The sequence below is a fragment of the Buceros rhinoceros genome, unplaced genomic scaffold (assembly GCF_000710305.1).
Source record: "Buceros rhinoceros silvestris isolate BGI_N320 unplaced genomic scaffold, ASM71030v1 scaffold27822, whole genome shotgun sequence".
NCBI classification, from domain to species: Eukaryota; Metazoa; Chordata; class Aves; order Bucerotiformes; family Bucerotidae; genus Buceros; species Buceros rhinoceros.
The window spans coordinates 1-14,245 of record NW_010399903.1 but is presented as its reverse complement, the minus strand read 5'-3'; the positions used below and the strand labels follow the sequence as shown (position 1 = coordinate 14,245).

The following is a 14,245-nucleotide window of genomic DNA, read 5'->3' as shown; positions in this document are numbered from 1 at the left end:
TTCCCTCCTGGAGAAAGTATTTCCATTTTATTTGAATCAACAGAAACACAATTCTTTCTTTTAACTTGAATGGAAGGGAAACTTTTTTTTTTTAATCCTAAATCATTAATGCTGTTCATGTACCTTTGATAGAACTACTCTGAGGCAGATATTGAGATGACTCTGGATTTGTTCTTATTCATTATATTTGTTCCTGTTCATTCTTGAAACATCACCTGGTTCTCCTGGAGGACCTGGTAATCCAACAGCACCAGCTCTGCCAGTAACACCAGGCAGTCCTGGAGGGCCTACAATGCACAGGCCAGTTTGTCCTTTCTCTCCTTTTGTTCCTTTTGGCCCAGGAAATCCTGGGGGACCTCTCAGACCAGGTCTTGACACACCTAAACCAAAGAGGAAACAATACAACAATGAAGTTAAAGAGGAAATGGAATTTCAAAGCAAAGAAAGTACTCAACAGGATGAGCGACAGACAGACATGGGTTCATCCCATAAATGTTTTTCATCTTGTAGTATATCAAATAATCACAATGAGAATGTAAAGACATTTAAAAATTATTTTTAACCTCTCTTTATATGCTTGGTCCATCAAATCTTTCGGGGGACCATTTTTTACCACTTTGTTTGAAGGTATGTTTGAAGTCATGGTGAAGATTCCACAAAGCTGATTCAGTATGACGGGCAGGAAGAACAATGTTGGTGCTGCATCATTACACATACCTGGTCTGCCAGCACCTCCGGGAGGCCCCTGGGGCCCTGCAAAAGCAATGCATTTAGACCTTGAGTTAAACCACTGCACGCTCTGCAAAGTCACTGCTCATTAACACTGACTGCGACCCTGGGGCTTGGGCATTTTAAGCTCACTTTATCTTTTTAGACTGCGGTTTTGCCCGAGTAGGCACCTACTGCTGATGCGGCGGTTGCATAGTGACAATTCTCACTGAAAACCAGCAAGATACGGATGTTGACAACAGGTAGGAATAGGATCCACCACATTTATCTTCGGTGGGGATGCACTCAATTACTCGAGAATGACTTGCAGGCTTGCAAACTTGCTGCTTTTTGCCACCAGCACTTGCTCTAGTAAATAGACCGCCTCTTAACATTAAAAACTGCGCAAGGCTCAACCTCCCTGTTGCCATCCCTTGGAAGTGCCTGAGTAGGTTTGTAACAACAAAGTGTATTGGATGCACAGATATACATAAAACTAGAACACCGAAGTCCTCGTTATGTTGTGATACAGTTCAAATCAGCACATTTTAATTTTACAGCATGGCCAAAACAAAAACTTGCAGATCGTTATTATTTTGAAACAAGAGGCAGTAAGACAAACTGTGAAAGCTAAAAAAAGAAAGGATAAAGAAGCGCATGACCTTTACCAGGAGACTTACTAAAGCCCTGATGGTCTGTCTGTGGCACATAGGAATAACGTGCCGATGCAGTGGACCATGCGACAGGATGTCAGTGAGCTTAGGTACTCAATTATCTGCACAAAGAAGAGTGCCAGCTTCATCACTGCTAAGAGTAAAAGTGGCCGTAAATCAGAATCTCAGGATATATTTCAATGCTGCTATTTGATGGGAGTCACTTGGAAATATTCTTGCAAAGGCAGAAGCAGGTTGCTGGGTGCTCAAAACCCGAGCCTGCAATGAGGCCCGAGTGGACAGCTCTTGCTGGAACATTCCCACTCACCAGGCATGCCACGTTGACCTTTCGGTCCTGGAGGTCCCGAGGGTCCTTCATCTCCTTTCTCACCAACCGCATGATCATAATACTCGGTCTTAAAAGGAAAATGGTAAGAAAAGAACAGTAAGAGTGGAGAGAGAAACACAGTGCCTCACATTGAACATCTGGTTAGAACAATGCTATGAGCTCTGTCATAACTTCGATGTTGTGACAGCACGAGACCTTTCTAATCACATGGTAGTTATGAGCAGCCAGAAATTAAATCATTACTGCATACATAGATAATGCAAGAGACCAGTACATATAGATGGGGCTGGGATTTCAGCCCAGTTCCTCAACTTCCAGCGAACTCCTCTGCCTGCAGATGCAACTACGCCAGCAGGGCATAAGTTGGAGACCTGATCACAAATACTACAGGAGCAGGAAGTAACAAATATTCTCAAAACCAGGTGTCAGACTATTCCATGGGCTGAAAGCAACATCAGCTATATCCCGACTACCAATCATAAACGAAAACAAAGATCAATTACTGAAATCACATCGGCATTAAAAGGTTATTCCTACAGAAATTAATACCTAACGTATGAAGTTTAGTATTATGATGTGTCAAAGTTTCCGCAAATGACAAACAAAATCAAAAGGCAATTTGTCATAACTGTTTTTTTGTAACTACAAAGTTTTGCTCTTTTCTGGATTATTTTGCATAGGCACCATTACTGACAAATCAAGATTAAAATAATTATGGTGCCTTGATATATAAACATCCACTGAAATTCACTGGCTACTAATGCACCAATTTTAAAAGGAATAAAAAACCTCTGAGAAGCAGCAGTGTTTTAGTACTCCGTCAGTGTCACCATCAATTCAGCTTTTTACAAAGTGACTTCTTTTGAGCTGTTGGGGCAGAAGGTTTCCACAAGGTGTGCATGAGGCCTCGAGGAGAGCCACAAGCAAGACATCACGACTAGGCAGAGAGTCTGCTCACAGCATCTCTTTCTTGCCTTCTTTAAAAAGGGTTCTGAGGGTTTTTAAATTAACACTGCCTGTTCTGTACCGAGGAGAGACTGCTTTAAAAATTACCTCCCATGGATTTCTGCAACCGTTCTGACACTCCAGTCTCCTGCCAAAACTGCTGAAACTAAGCGAGATCTAACCAGGCCCTGACCGAGCATCTGGCTCCACATGGAGGAAGATGCTGTGAGACTCCCAGCAAGATCAGCACTCTGAGAAAGCCATGCCTCAATCAGAGCATCACGGGACATCCATTATTGCCTCATCCAGCCAGTTTGGCTTATTCTTATTCTAACGGTCTAGAAAAATATACAACAAAGATCATTTACACTTACTCGACCACGTGCTCCAGGTGGACCAGTGTTGCCTTTCATCCCCTTCGTTGAAGGACAGAGATGGGTTTGTTTATTAAAAACAATAGGTAATGTGACACTTGGTAGCCACTGCTACCCCAGTACATTGCTTATAACACTGAAGAACATCTGCTCCTGGCCAGTGCTTCACCACTCCCATCTCCGCTCCTCACACAACTTTTCAGCCACGTACACTAAAAACTGTTGGAACACACCAGCAGGTATATATGGACACCAGTTCAAACACCTGATGTGCTTCAGCTGATCCATCCCCTATCCCACAACACCACTATTTGTCATCTGTTCAGTAACATAAAACATACTGTAATCACAGTGATAAGTAAAATGATGTAATAGCCCCAAACCAGACCTTATCCTCATCCTCCAAAGCAACAACAGAACCATTCAACAGTACCTTGGCTCCTTGCCTGCCAGCCAGTCCCGGTCTGCCCTGCTCACCCTTCTGTCCCTGCAGGAGACAGCACACACTTTTAGAGGATTAATCTTTTAGCTCTGTCATCAGGAAGATCTAAAATGCAAAGCTTTAATCTTTTGTGGCGATGGCAAGGTGAATGGGACTTGCTCAGGTGGAGAAATCTCAGGGAAGACTCAGTTTGGGGTACAGCTCCATATCTGTGAGAAATGACAATACCCTCATCCAAACGTGCCTTTATAACGGCACACTCCATCAGCCCCGGGTGGAGCTGCTCTGGTAGCAGCACAGGGTGGGAGGCTCTGCTTTGTTCTCCCTCTGCGAACTACTGTTCTGGAAGGGGAGGAGCTGAGCACATGTGAGGCTCTGCCATTCAGCAGCTCCCTCTCCCAGAACTTGCTCAGCCTGCCTGAGGGTGCTGATCCCAAGAGGTGTCAGTGACACCAGGAAGGCAGACAGTGCAGGCTGCTGCTGAGGCTTTCTGCAAGCATTTACAAGCGAGGAAGAGGGACTTGTTGGGGCATAAGCAGCTGAATGCACTGCTCCTCAGCCAAGCTGGAACAGAAAGGGAGCAATGACAAGTCCTTGTCAGGACAGAACAGTTTCTTTCTGTCAGCTGAGACAGCGGAGCTTTGCAGTCTGTTGTTCCACATCCTTTGACAGACTGGAATGTGCTTGAATTGCCTCTGGGGAGGTTCTTTTGGTGTGATGAAGATGATGTGTTAGTAAGATGCCTGTGAAATGGGCTATTCTGACAATAACAATTTTGGTAAGATATTTGTAAGATCACTGTAACTCCAATGATGACAATCAAGTGAAAGTGAAATAAATGTTCAGGAATTTATATTCAACTGAGTACAGTACTCCAAGCACATGTGAACGACTTTAGCTTTTAAACAGTACACCAACGAGATCACTGTGATTACAAAATGGTGTATTTTAAGCATTACAGGATGATGAGACGGCAGTTTTACTAACTGTCAGTCACCTTGTTTCAGGCCAAGGCAGCTGTGACTTTGACAATAACTTTTCTTTGTAAAAGAATGTCTTTGATCCTAGTGATTAAAAATTACTCATTTCGCCTCTTGATTTACGCTGAAGTGAAGGTATAACTCTTTTTCAACGTGAATTAAACTCAGTAGAATTAATTCTGCACAACTTGGACCATGTCTCAAACTCATTAGATAGCGGCAAGGAACATTTTCAAATACATTCTGCAAGGGAAAAATCTGTGACGGGAAGATGTGACCGGCACAAACCGATGACTATAACTTAGAAAGGGTTTAGAAGGCATCCTTCCTTACCGGTAAGCCAGGGAGACCCGGGGCACCTTCTTGTCCAGGTTTACCCTACAAAGGAAAAAACACAGAAAAAAAACCCCAAGAGGGGTCATTGCGTTTGAAGAACCTAACAACTAACCACTGCGCATACAACTGTCCTTACTGCAACCACAGCAAGTATGGGGAACGTATTTGGAATCAAAACGTTCTGTTCAGAAAGTGTCAGAAATCATTTTGATTAATTTGGGTATTTTAGGGTACTCCCCTGATTAGAGACTGGCAAACTGTTACGAATTCACACAGTTTCAGTTACTACGAACCTGCGTCTTTCATTGATCAGTTTGTACCTGAGAGTTTGAAAGCAAAGCGGTAACTTCCTATTCAATTCTCTTCCAAAGGCAGGTACACTGAAGGACATTACCTTTTAATCTGTACGCTTTTTAAAAGAAAAGCATGATTTTCCCCCTCATATTATCCTGTTGACAAAGTAACTCTTTTAGAACAAGTTCCTTCACATCTCCACATGCCTACTGGTTGAACATCCTAATTTGAATCTGCTGCCTTCAGAAAAGCCCAAGCGTTCCCTTCTCTCCCCACACACGCTGGCACTGTAACACCAACGGTGTCCAGAACAGCGCTTGTTTTAAACTGGGTTTCAACAGTAGAACCTTTACAGCAAGACAGACGTAGGTGTGTCCACCGTTGGCTGACCTTTAGTTTGTACATTTGTGTAAGCGAGCCTCCAAGAACAGCCACTCGACTTTCAGCTCTCTAGTCCTGTTTACTGGATGAAAGAGCTTTTCAGTCTGAGGAAGCCTGCTCTGAGTGGCATCAAAACAAAAGCTGAGAGCAACACTAGTGCGACACTGCTTTTCTGGAGAGACTAACAGATGCATATCCAATGGTTTGCATGTACCTGTGCTCCAGGGTCTCCTCGGTCACCCTTTTCACTTTGAGAATCACCAACCGGCCCCTGTAACAAAATCACCCTCAAGACACACCTATTATGAGACTTATAGTTGCTAAATTAAATAGAACTTGTATAATTTATTTTTATACTGTTTTTAAAGATAATAAAATTACTGTGAGGATGCTATTAATGGGAGTTCTATTCCATTCACTAGTTCTGTTCCTTAAAGGTTTCACCCTTTAAGTAGTGTAAATACTCAACTCTAATGAGCAGCATTTACAAGGTGACACTGTGAACATCTGGACCTAAGGGATTTTCTTCTGGTCACTTACCATAAACCCCACTGGCCCTGGAAGTCCTCTTGATCCTTTTTCTCCTTTCTCTCCTTTCAAGTCCTATTACACAGAAATGGAACATTTAACATGGTCTCTTGGATTCTTCTGTTTGCCGTAATGCCCAAGTTCTAGAAACAGGAAATCCTTACGTGACCAGCTGCTTTGAGCAGAGATGGTTCTGCTTAAATGACTGAGAAACAGAAGGTTCCTATCAGCACTCCTGCCTAAGACTACAACGTCTGAGAAAGAAACTGGCTCTGCACCTATTTCTGAACATGGTGAGTTCAGCCCAGGCTACCTGTGATTGCACACTGCAGGCTGGAGAGAATGTCCCCTGAAATGGCAACACATTCCCAGAGACAAACAGGTAAACCTCGGGCTGCTCCGCTGGAGCTACAGCCACCTCGAGCAGGGATCAGCAGTGGCTGCCCACACCGCCCTCATCTCCCCGTCAGGCTCATGCCCCAGACTATTTCTGTAATGAGTTTTGAGGGGTTTTTAAACCTTAATGACCAATGTCTGTGAAAATTGCCACTGCCCCCATAAACTGCCACAGCTGAGCCTGGGCAGTGCTCCAGATGGCCAGTGTTTGATTTCAATGGGGAAGAGCTGCTGTGCCCAAAAGCTGCACCTTGCTTCTGCAAGCTTTCTCCGTCCTCCTCAGTGCAGTCTGGATGCAAAATTCACTTTATATTTTAGCACATAATGGAGAGGGAGTTTTGGTAATTCCATGGATTAGATGGAAATTAAGTAAGGAAAACAGAGTCAAGAGCAGGTTTAAGCCTGGTTGTGTTAATCTGTGAAGACTTAAAACTGTGCCTCAACTCCTGCTGTTTAACTCCCAAAGCAATACCTAAAACGAAAGCTGGATCAGAGCATTTCCTTTCTCCAATACTCATTGTTTCTGCAATACTTCCCATGATTACACTCACGTTACAGTAAAAAGAATAAACTATGAACTTGCTGTAAGCTTTTGTGCAACTCGGGGAGCTCAGAGTCCTGATACTCTCAGAAAAAAGCTCAGCGCAGCCGTGGCTTTGACAGCCACGTGGAAAACCCCTGTGGATTTGGTGAAGCTGGAAGTGATTTACTCTTCCTGTACTCGGGGATTCACGGCAGGTGGGTTGCTGAGAAGCGTTTCACGTTCCACCAGCACTGTGCGGATGTGCCTGTGGATACCCAGCCCTAGCTGGGCTGCTTTACAGGCACACCCCAAGAAGAGATGCGTCTCTAACTAAACAAGTCTGAAAGATGTTAGGATGGGCAAAAGAAGTGTTACCAGAACAAAGAAGATGAAAACATCCACTCAAAGTAAAACCTAAAAGTTGGCTTATCTGGACGTGATGTTTAACAATTTCACTACCGTCATGTTGTCTGGTCCACTTAACGTCACAATAACCGTGCCTGGTGGTCCTGGGGGGCCAGTTAACCCAATGTCACCCTTGAAAGAAAAAAGAAAAATAAATGGAGCAATTACAAGCAGTATGGTTTTATTGCTTCAAATTACGTTTGACACCATGACATTTTTTTGTCATTACGCTTAACAGTTAATGCAGTTAACATCTCTCTTCGCTCGCTGTTTATCCTCCAATAAAAAAGGCAAATGGAAGATGTAAGACTACTGTGACCACCTTCTCCTAGCTGAGGAATATAAAAAACACACGTGCTCATTTCTGTAAAAGTATCTAGAATTAGCTTAGATTTTTAGAAGTATTTCTTCAGAAATTATACAGCCATTGTAACTGTAATATAAGTATCTCCTTCATTATAATTTTTCCCTCAGTTTGATCAAGTCGATCAATACCATACAGGAACTGTCTTTGGTGACATCCTCAGAACTGCAGTCTGTGTATTACAGGGAGACCTGTGATACAAGGTAAGAACACAGACCACAAGTCGTCTGATTATCATTCAGACCCTGGAGGTTTTCTAGCACCGTAAGGCTGACACTGACAAGAACCTGGCCATCAGATGCTCCATGTTGACCAGTCACATTGATAAGCAGTGACAAACACTGTGCAAATGATCTGTTAATCTGTTCAGTGCCCTGTGTTTGTAAAGGTGAACCAACGGTCCTCTGAGGTGTCTACCCTGCTGTCAGGAAGTTTATAGCATTGGCTCTTACCGGAAAACAGTTTGTTCTGAGATATTAACTGCCAGGTTTCCATTTTCCAATAAAAACTTCCACATATATCCTGGCATTTTCTGTTCCACAGTACTCACTCCCCAAACAGTTTACCACAATATATCCAAAAAAAGCAGAAAACAAGAAACAAAATACGAAAAATGTTGCAAAAGCATTTTGTGCACTTACCTTTCTTCCTTTGCTTCCTATTACTTTCAGTCCCATAAGACCCTGTAAAAAATCCCCAAATGTTGGGTTTTTTAATTTTATTTTACAAACACCCATAAAAGGAGTTAGTTGACACTACACATAATAGGAAGTTTTCACTTGCATTACCAATCTGAGACTACCTTAGGTCCAGGAGGTCCTGCTTTCCCTGGCATGCCCTGTAAAAACAAACAAACAAAACCACTCCTTAATTCAAAAAATTACAACCTTCAGCACCAATATGGGTGTTTCAAAGCACCCAATTTTCCCATGAGCTGCATCACCATTTCTATTCTTTCTTCCACCTTTCCAACCGCAGTTTGTTGTGAGGGGGTGACAGAATGTCAGTACAGTCGAGTTGCAAACACATACTTCTCTTACAGTTAATCACATTAGTATTTAAAGTGAATTTACGGGTAGCAATTTGAAAATTAAAATTTATGCCCACATGCACAAGGCTCCTTCTGAGAACGGGGAAGTTATCATGCATAAAATAATCAAAAGAAACTGAAAAAACTGAATCAGCTGTGAGCAAAAGGATATGGATTTCGCATACACATGTCTCTAGACCTCAAACAAGTCTGGGAGAGTCAGGTACTTGCATCTGTGTGATTCCGCTGGTTTCTGGGAAAAAATCAAAGCTTAAAGTAACAAGTGAGACATAAGCTCATACTCACTGCAGCTCCTGGAGGGCCCTGTGGTCCCAGTTCCCCAGGATAGCCTGGAGCACCCTGGACACCCTGCATATTAGGAAAGGAACAGAAATAAACCTCCCGGCAAGGTTGTGAGCAAAGCACAACGCTCAGCTCAGTGAGCTGAGAAACAGGCAGAGGAGCAGCACTGGCTCTGCATTTCCTTTTCATGTCTCAGGATAACACAGAAGTGTAATTCCTCCTCATGGCTTCATCGGTTGGTGCATGTTCTGAAGAACAGCAGACCCTGTGTTCTACACCGAAACGTCTGCAGTGAGGATGTACATCCTGTTTAACTGCGGACACGCTCACAGTCCTACTGCCAGCCCTCTGACCTTTCCAACACTTCGCGCAATACATTCTACAATGCAAAGCTTCATTTTCAAAGAAATGGAAAATTTGTATTTTTATGTGTTTTATATATTTATACCTATATATTATCTCTCCCTCTCTCTCTCACAGTCTGAATGGTTTCTGGATTACCTGAAGTCCAGGCATTCCCGGCAGTCCAGGATCACCTTTTGCACCGTACCCGAGGCTATACCCATCTGCAGTGCTCCCCTGGACAGTTAGACAGAAAGGAAGATAAGCAGTCATGCTGTAGAACTCTGGGGCGGCACAAGTCTCCTAATACAGTTTGTAGGGAACTAAGTCCCATCAGAACTGCATAGTGCTGGCAACTGTCCACTATGCATAGCTCTATCTTTAAAAAAGGTGTTATTAAACAGGAGACATCCTTTTCGGGCACTCCAGTTCTCTGTCAGGAGCAGGCTTCATCTCAGACATTCCTACATAACTCACCCACAGTCCTGAGCTCCCTCTTATTTTTGGTGCTTTTTATCCCTTTAAAATACTGCAGATTCCCACATGAATTCATAAGCTGTTTGGGAGAGGAGCATAGTTATCTGTGTGCTTGAAAGGGTTAAATTCACGACATGCTGTAAGAGTAGTTAAAGGGGGGAAGAAAATACACTGAGCACTGCTTTTAACCCGGGGTGAACGCAACCAGTGCAGAGGAAGCGAAGCAGCCGAGTCTGTGGTTGTGTTTTCAGGGAGGTGCACCTTCAGTTCCCCATGGATGGAGACGGTTAAGAACTCTGCCAGCAGTGAACACACACACAAACTGTTCATCACCAACAAATATTTCATGTAATACGGGATAAATGACTGACCTTCTCTCCTTTGACACCAGCAATACCCTAGGGAGAAGAACGATCCTATCAGAACAAAGAAGTAGCAGAGACACTGGTGAAAGGAGACGTTCTAAATACCCTCTAACCTTAGTGCTCTCGCAGTGGTTTATTTTCATGGACACAGTGTACAGCCAGGAACATGTCTACTGTGCCAGACTTCAAGTTAAGAAGGAAGGGCATACTGTTAAAAATTAGCCCTGTCTCAGAGTTACAGCTCCACAAGTGAAGGCAGAACAGTTCTGAAGCCTGACCTTCACAAATAAATAAAATTAGGAGATGGTAAAGATTGGTTTATAAGTCATTAGAGTTGAAGCCACTGGAACCTGACGGAGAACGTTCCTCTCCATTTGTTTAGAGGTTTCTTTTTCAAACACATTTCTACAGAGAAGAAACAAACTGTGGGGTTAAAGCACTGCTCCCAGAATGAGGAATTCTGGGTTTAACCCCTGGTCTCATTGCCTTAACCAGGCCACACCCTCAGTGATACTCAGGCATGAATTGAAACTCCAATCTGTTAGATACTTTGAGATCTTTAGAGATGTGAGGGGTCAACTTTCCTGAGCATCCCCTGAGTCTCTAAAGAGCTAACCCCGTCAGTGCATCCGCATGCTCTCCCTCACCGGGAGCCTGGGGCCCAACATGCAGCCCAGAAAGCTCTGCTGTTACCTTTGGTTTCTTCACCACACAGTTGTCATGTTAAGACGGGGATGCCTACAGATTCCAGCACCCGCGGACGTAAGGCTGCACACCCCTGCCCCGCGTGGCTGTATGTGCTAGGAGCGCACCCCATTGCCAGTCTCAGACACTTACTGGAACGCCCGCAGCACCTCTTCTGCCGGGAGGACCTGGGAAGCCTCGATCGCCCTGGCAGGAGGAACAGTGACTGTGAACGCACACTACTGTTTATGATTTGCTCTGATTTTCGCAGACGTGATTACACGAGAAGTTTTTCACGTTCTCACCCTCCACCTGCGAGTTGCATTATCTCCCCATCTGCTGGAAGGTGCCCAGCCTCCCCGCACGGGTCTTGACGTCTGTCCCAGACCCAGCCTGTATCAGCTGTGTCCCATCAGTCACTGTTCCACTGGAAACGCGCGACTTCCTGTAGCAGACTTCTCCTGACTCCCTCTTTCAGAATGCTGCAAGCACTCGCTCATAGAGTGCAGGAAAACTAGTAAAGCTGTAACTTCAGACTTTTGTTTGAATTGCTTTTGGGACTTAGGAATTGTCAACTGCAAGCTAGATACTGGTGAAATTAAACTAATTAACTAGCTCTTCCAGAACACATTTCAGCAGAGGGACAGGTAGGACAAAACTGATTAGGCCTTCTGGATTTCATGAAGAAAGTTTTATCTGTCAAAGTATCAAACATGATTCTCATCCTTTTAGCAAGGGTCATTAATGTGTATTATTTAGTGATCTATCTTACACAAAAAGGCAGTGCTGTTCCTTCCCCTGGCCTTAGGATTCACATTCTTCCTAGCTGATAAGGTCACAAAGCAAAACAAATCATATACTGGGGAGAAGATTCGGGATGCTTTCCAGCTGCTTCTAACCGCGGCCAAACACCGACGCGGTAGCACTCAGCCTGGTTCATACCTTTGTGCCGTTGCACCCTGGAACACCCGTGCGCCCAGGAGGACCAGCCGCTCCTGGTTCACCCTAAAAAGGGCAAATTTGACACAGGTTTTGTTTTGCACTTCCGTATTACCCTACAGCAATGCTGGAAGAGTTTACACGGGAGCAGCGTTCCACAAGACCTGCCAGATGGCAGCGTGTCCTTAAACCATTGCAAAGAGCAGAACTGCTGATGCTCAGAGTTTTATCTCTCGGCTCACTGAGAGCCACAGCGTTGGCGTGGAGACAAGACCCAGCCCTCTGGCTGAGGATAACCGTGGGCTGAAGACTCAGGGAGAGAAACGGTGACAGCAGGTTTGGTTTTACTTACTGGAAGGCCTGGGGGACCTGAAAATCCAGGTATTCCAGGAGCTCCCTAAAAGTATAAAAACAGAGGAATAACATTACCAATACTACAGAAGAGCTCCCGATGCAGCTTTTCTTTTGATCGCACTTACAAAAAGAATGAACGCACGTATGATCCTGCCAAAAGATCATCATTTCCTTCACCCTCTGACAGGGGGGCGGCTCATGCACTGGTAACAGAGACTGGGTTTGCCCTCAGAAAAAACCCCAAACAACTCTTCATGGAATTCTAGTTTTTCACAGCACACCCCAGGTCTAAACACATCCATCATGAAGGCTCTGCAAAAAGTGCAGCAAAAAAGGCAAACATTCTAAAAAACAGGTAATGCGTGTGTACACTGTGTGTCCTGAATTTTAAAAATAAATAATATATAACATTTGGGGTTAACTTCTCGGAACTGATTGAACCAAGCTGGCATTTAACAGGACAAGTTGCTTTGAGATAGAAATACTTACTCGTATACCTTTGGGTCCAGCTAAGCCTGTAAGCCCTGGAGAACCCTAGATCACAAATGGAAAACAATGTATTTCAATATACTCGAGAGAAAGAACACACACGTCAACAGGATGGCAGTAGTTTTAATACCAGTACCGACATGCGCACACAAAGCTGTATAAATAAATAAATCAAAGATGTACCTATTACAGACACTAAAGCCTACAAGCATTTAACACAACTTGGATAAATGATGGTGCCTTGCCCTCCCGTCCAGTGTTTCCAGGGGATACACCACAGAATCACGTGGTGATTAGATAATCACGGAATGGTTTGGGTTGGAGGGGACCTGTTCCCATCAGCTACTTCCACTCAGTCAAAACCGACCATAGCAGCTGGTGACCACCCAGCCCTCACCGAACAGGAGCCTCTCAAACAGGTTTGGTTTGGTTTTTTTAACAGAATTCTGTGCCCAGTCACTGCTCACTTCCACCACCAAGCTCAATAGTTTCTCTGTGTCTCACACCTACCTTTGGCCCCTGTGGCCCTGGAGGCCCTTCTGGACCAGGAAAGCCTTGATGACCCGGTGGACCTGGAACACCAGGAAAGCCTTTTTCACCCTGTAAACATTAAGAGAGTTAAGTTTCTTAAAATATCCATGAATTCTTATTTTCTAGCTTACTTTTAAGGCATTCATTACGCCCAGCACCTCTTCACTGCTGCGAGTCCATCTGCTGCTGTGGCACATCCCCCCTACAAGCTGTGCAGGCCACACGATACCACTGAAGTGATGTGCTCACAAGTATGTGTCAGGAGTCATCAGTCCTCAAGCTTTGTAACTTTCTAAAATTGTTCTGAGCCTCAGAGGTTAAGACATCCAATAACTTTTCCATCCGTTTTTTTAAGGTCAAGTTCAAATAACCAAACTAAGTAGAGGAAACACAGCTAAAGATCAAAGCTACACAAATAGAATACAGGGGGCTGAGTTACAGCAGAAGGGGCATTGTCAGGTTTTAGTTAAACATAGTGAAGATGCACGTCTCAGGCTGGTGAAAATAAGCTGCCTCAAGCCTAGAAACTCACAGAAGAGGCGTTTCATTCCTTTAGATAGCAGCAGTTTCGCACGCTCTGTTCTGTGTCCGTGAAGCATTGCCTGTTCCTTCCACCTCACAGCACTGCACGGGAGGGAGGTGATGGGGTCACCGACTCACGGTTCTCCTATTGCTTTATCAGGGGTCGGTTATACAAAATAGGATCTGAAGTTTTGCTGTGCGGATGTTCTGATATCTTAGCAATCGATGTACAAGATAGGATCCAGAAGAAGTGCTGGGGAAGCCCAACTACCTTGGCCTTCTCCAGTTCTCGCCCCTCAAATTCCCACAAACTCAGCACATTTTAAGTAGCTTCTGAATTAAAAATAAAATAAAATATGCAGAGGTAGCCTGTAAGCCCAGACGGCGCTAAGAGCGATCACAGTAAGCGCGGCATCTGGCGGGATCCTCTCCCCGCGGTGGCGCGAACGGGCGGTGCTATTCCGGGAGGTGCCACCGGGGGGCGCGGGGCACCAGGGCACGGCGGAGCGCGGGCGGTGCGGGCCTTGCCCC

At 44.5% G+C, this 14,245-nt stretch overlaps 1 protein-coding gene across 1 annotated transcript in view; it reads right to left on the bottom strand.

Moving 5' to 3' along the window:
* LOC104489503 overlaps window positions 1–13,261 on the bottom strand; it is a gene marked incomplete at its 5' end in the record, with an annotated part of 37,525 nt that extends 24,264 nt beyond the window's left edge. Inside the window, 9 exons of the mRNA XM_010131670.1 lie at window positions 4,785–4,829; window positions 5,677–5,733; window positions 6,003–6,065; window positions 7,369–7,446; window positions 11,033–11,086; window positions 11,822–11,884; window positions 12,171–12,215; window positions 12,662–12,706; window positions 13,172–13,261. Coding sequence (XP_010129972.1) covers window positions 4,785–4,829; window positions 5,677–5,733; window positions 6,003–6,065; window positions 7,369–7,446; window positions 11,033–11,086; window positions 11,822–11,884; window positions 12,171–12,215; window positions 12,662–12,706; window positions 13,172–13,261 — 540 coding nt within the window. The remainder of the gene's footprint in view (window positions 1–4,784; window positions 4,830–5,676; window positions 5,734–6,002; window positions 6,066–7,368; window positions 7,447–11,032; window positions 11,087–11,821; window positions 11,885–12,170; window positions 12,216–12,661; window positions 12,707–13,171) is intronic.
* Between the last annotated feature and the right edge of the window lie 984 nt (window positions 13,262–14,245).